The sequence below is a fragment of the Procambarus clarkii genome, chromosome 36 (assembly GCF_040958095.1).
Source record: "Procambarus clarkii isolate CNS0578487 chromosome 36, FALCON_Pclarkii_2.0, whole genome shotgun sequence".
Classification (NCBI taxonomy): Eukaryota; Metazoa; Arthropoda; class Malacostraca; order Decapoda; family Cambaridae; genus Procambarus; species Procambarus clarkii.
In genome coordinates, this window is record NC_091185.1 from 22,556,755 (window position 1) to 22,559,821 (window position 3,067).

General features: G+C 47.4%; 1 protein-coding gene across 1 annotated transcript; it reads right to left on the bottom strand.

Moving 5' to 3' along the window:
- Positions 1-837: 837 nt before the first annotated feature.
- On the bottom strand, positions 838-1,433 carry LOC138371677 (uncharacterized). The gene is made up of 2 exons (XM_069336678.1): positions 1,263-1,433; positions 838-1,077 (listed from the first exon to the last, which is right to left on the bottom strand). Exons 1-2 carry the CDS (start codon positions 1,431-1,433, stop codon positions 838-840), a joined length of 411 nt encoding a protein of 136 aa, XP_069192779.1.
- Between the last annotated feature and the right edge of the window lie 1,634 nt (positions 1,434-3,067).

Below are 3,067 nucleotides of genomic sequence, written 5' to 3' on the forward strand. Positions count from 1 at the left end.
TACCTGTACTCTGTGGGGTCTGACTGGACTCTTGACGTCCTGGTTCACGATTAGCTTCTTGTTTTATTCCTTCATCCTCACTTTCGGATGAAGTGTGCGACCTACTTTTCTAAGTTTTAGGATACCTACGTTTATTCGCCCACTTACCAAATTCTTCCTCACCCCAGGCTCCCCTGGGTCTATCATAATTTCGTCCTCCCACACTCCACTGGGTCTGATATTGCTACGTCTTGCCTCACTTTTCACCCTGTTTTCCCCTTAAGCTTCTATGCGCCTCGGTAACCATGTCTGCCCTATCTGCGGCATCTCTTACATCCTTTACTCCTGTCTCTTGGATCTTGAACATCGTCTTGGGGTGCATCATTTCTAGTAATTTTTCCATGATCATAAACTGCTTTAGGTCAGCATAAGATCCAACTCCGGCAGTCTCCATCCATCTCTGGAAACGTCTTTCCAGATCCTTTGCCGCCTCAGCAAACGTACTTGCTGGAGACTTCACCATTTCTCTGAAGCGCTTCCTATATGCTTATGGGGTCAACTGAAACGAGCGTAATATGCTGTACTTTACTGTCAAATAATTTTGGCATTCCTCCAATGTCAGTTGGGTATATGCCTCTCCGGCGGCACCGGTAAGCCTCAATTGAACCAACTGGGCCAATTCTTCCCGTGGCCATTCTTTGATATTGGCCACTTTCTCGAAATGCTTGAAGAAGCTCTCTGCATTCTCGGGCACAAATAAGGGAATGTCCTTTTCTATAACTCTAATATCATATGGGTTTTGATACATGGGTGGTGCTTTCTGGCAGCCCATGTTTGATCCTTTGTCCAGGCAAAGTTTTATTTGCTTCCATCTCCATTTGTTTTGTTGTCTCTTTCTCTTTCGACTTGGGTTTTGTGTTTTTCTTTCTCCCATTCCAACTCCAGTTCTCTTACCCTGGTTTTCTCTTTTTCTACCTCAAGTCTGGTTTTCTCTTTTTCTTTCTCCTGTTCCAACTCCAGTTCTCTGATTCTTGTTTTCTCTTTCTCTGCTGCATTTTTCATCTGAAGTTCTAACTTCAACTTTCCAGTTGGAACTGCCTCTCCACACGATCACGTTCTTTATGCATCTAGAACTCTAGCTGGGACATTTCCAAGCTCCTGTTCCTGCTACTCCTGCTACTGAGACAACTCCTACTACTTCTACCTGATCCTTGGGATCTCACTTCATCCTGTCCATCATCCTCCTTTCCACTTCCAGCTCCATTTTAGGCTCCTTGCTCTGCCGCTTCAATCTTAGCTCTCAACTGTCTAAGGATCTCATCCTTCATTCCAGCCACTTTAGATGCCTTCACCTTGATGCCACATTTCACCCCTATCTGCTGCGACTTGTCCTTGGTGCAACCTTCCAAGTCCTCACGCTTTCCTTTGTCTACAAACGCTTGCACCTTCTCCATCCTGCCCAGTGAGTCTTCCCGAGAGAGAGAGAGAGAGAGAGAGAGAGAGAGAGAGAGAGAGAGAGAGAGAGAGAGAGAGAGAGAGAGAGAGAGAGAGAGAGTGAGAGAGAGAGTGAGAGAGAGTGAGAGAGAGTGAGAGAGAGTGAGAGAGAGTGAGAGAGAGTGAGAGAGAGTGAGAGAGAGTGAGAGAGAGTGAGAGAGAGTGAGAGAGAGTGAGAGAGAGTGAGAGAGAGTGAGAGAGAGTGAGAGAGAGTGAGAGAGAGTGAGAGAGAGTGAGAGAGTGAGAGAGAGTGAGAGAGAGTGAGAGAGAGAGTGAGAGAGAGAGAGAGAGAGAGTGAGAGAGAGTGAGAGAGAGTGAGAGAGAGTGAGAGAGAGTGAGAGAGAGTGAGAGAGAGTGAGAGAGAGTGAGAGAGAGTGAGAGAGAGTGAGAGAGAGTGAGAGAGAGTGAGAGAGAGTGAGAGTGAGTGAGAGTGAGTGAGAGAGAGTGAGAGTGAGTGAGAGTGAGTGAGAGTGAGTGAGAGTGAGTGAGAGTGAGTGAGAGTGAGTGAGAGTGAGTGAGAGTGAGTGAGAGTGAGTGAGAGTGAGTGAGAGTGAGTGAGAGTGAGTGAGTGAGAGTGAGTGAGAGTGAGTGAGTGAGTGAGAGTGAGTGAGAGTGAGTGAGAGTGAGTGAGAGAGAGAGTCTAGTCTTCTGGACTTGAACTGATGTTGAGTCAATCCAATCTCCCGGACAAGCTCCCAAATATCTATCATGACCTGAGGGGGTTTGGGGTATATGGAGCTTAAACCTCCAAAGAGCACAGATTACTGCACCAGACTGTTGCTCATATACCGGTAGACAACGTCCCCAAACCACTCTCTTTTGGCATAGACAAATCGATTTCGGCAGCCACGCTCCCACCACCGCCGGTCGACCAACAATGAGCTCTAGAGTGCTTGTAGTTTTCTCCGGAGAGATCACCCTGTATGCCTCTTGATCTTGGAAAAGGGTTCAGCATCACATATCAAGGGAGTATGGCTCCAACACTGGCCTCGTTGTCCTGTGCAAACACCCTACTTGAGCCGCCGTGACTCCCTACACTCTCCTTGTTAGGAATGATCTCCTCAATTCCCCTTTTCTGAATTAGTATTCCTTACCACTCTGTCCACAGCTGTGATTTTTTTTCTCTCTCTCTCTCTTTTCTCTGCTTTCTGGGAAGTCCTAAAGGACAAGGGCAAGTAAGTAAGTAATTATCAAAAGAAGGCACCAAACCGGGAAGGCTATGTAGCACCATCAAATATGCAGAATAATCAGAGAGCGCTAAATATCACCAAGTATGCCAATACGGGAATAAAAACGCATAAGGCGAACGATATCAAAAGTATCCGAGTCACCAAGAATTCTATTGAGGGACAGGTGACCGCGTGGGGCGGTCGGAAAGCAAGACACACGCTCGTCCTGGAAGTCAGGACATTCAAGAAGGACATGCACGACCGTAAGAGGGACAATGCAACTAGGACAATAAGGAGCAGGGCGGCGCTCCATCAAGTGATCATGGGTTAAGCGAGTATGGCCAATACGCAACCTCGCCAGAGCCGTTTCCCAACGCCGGTTACGGTGGTAGGAGGACGGCCACGAGGAAACACAACATTTCAGA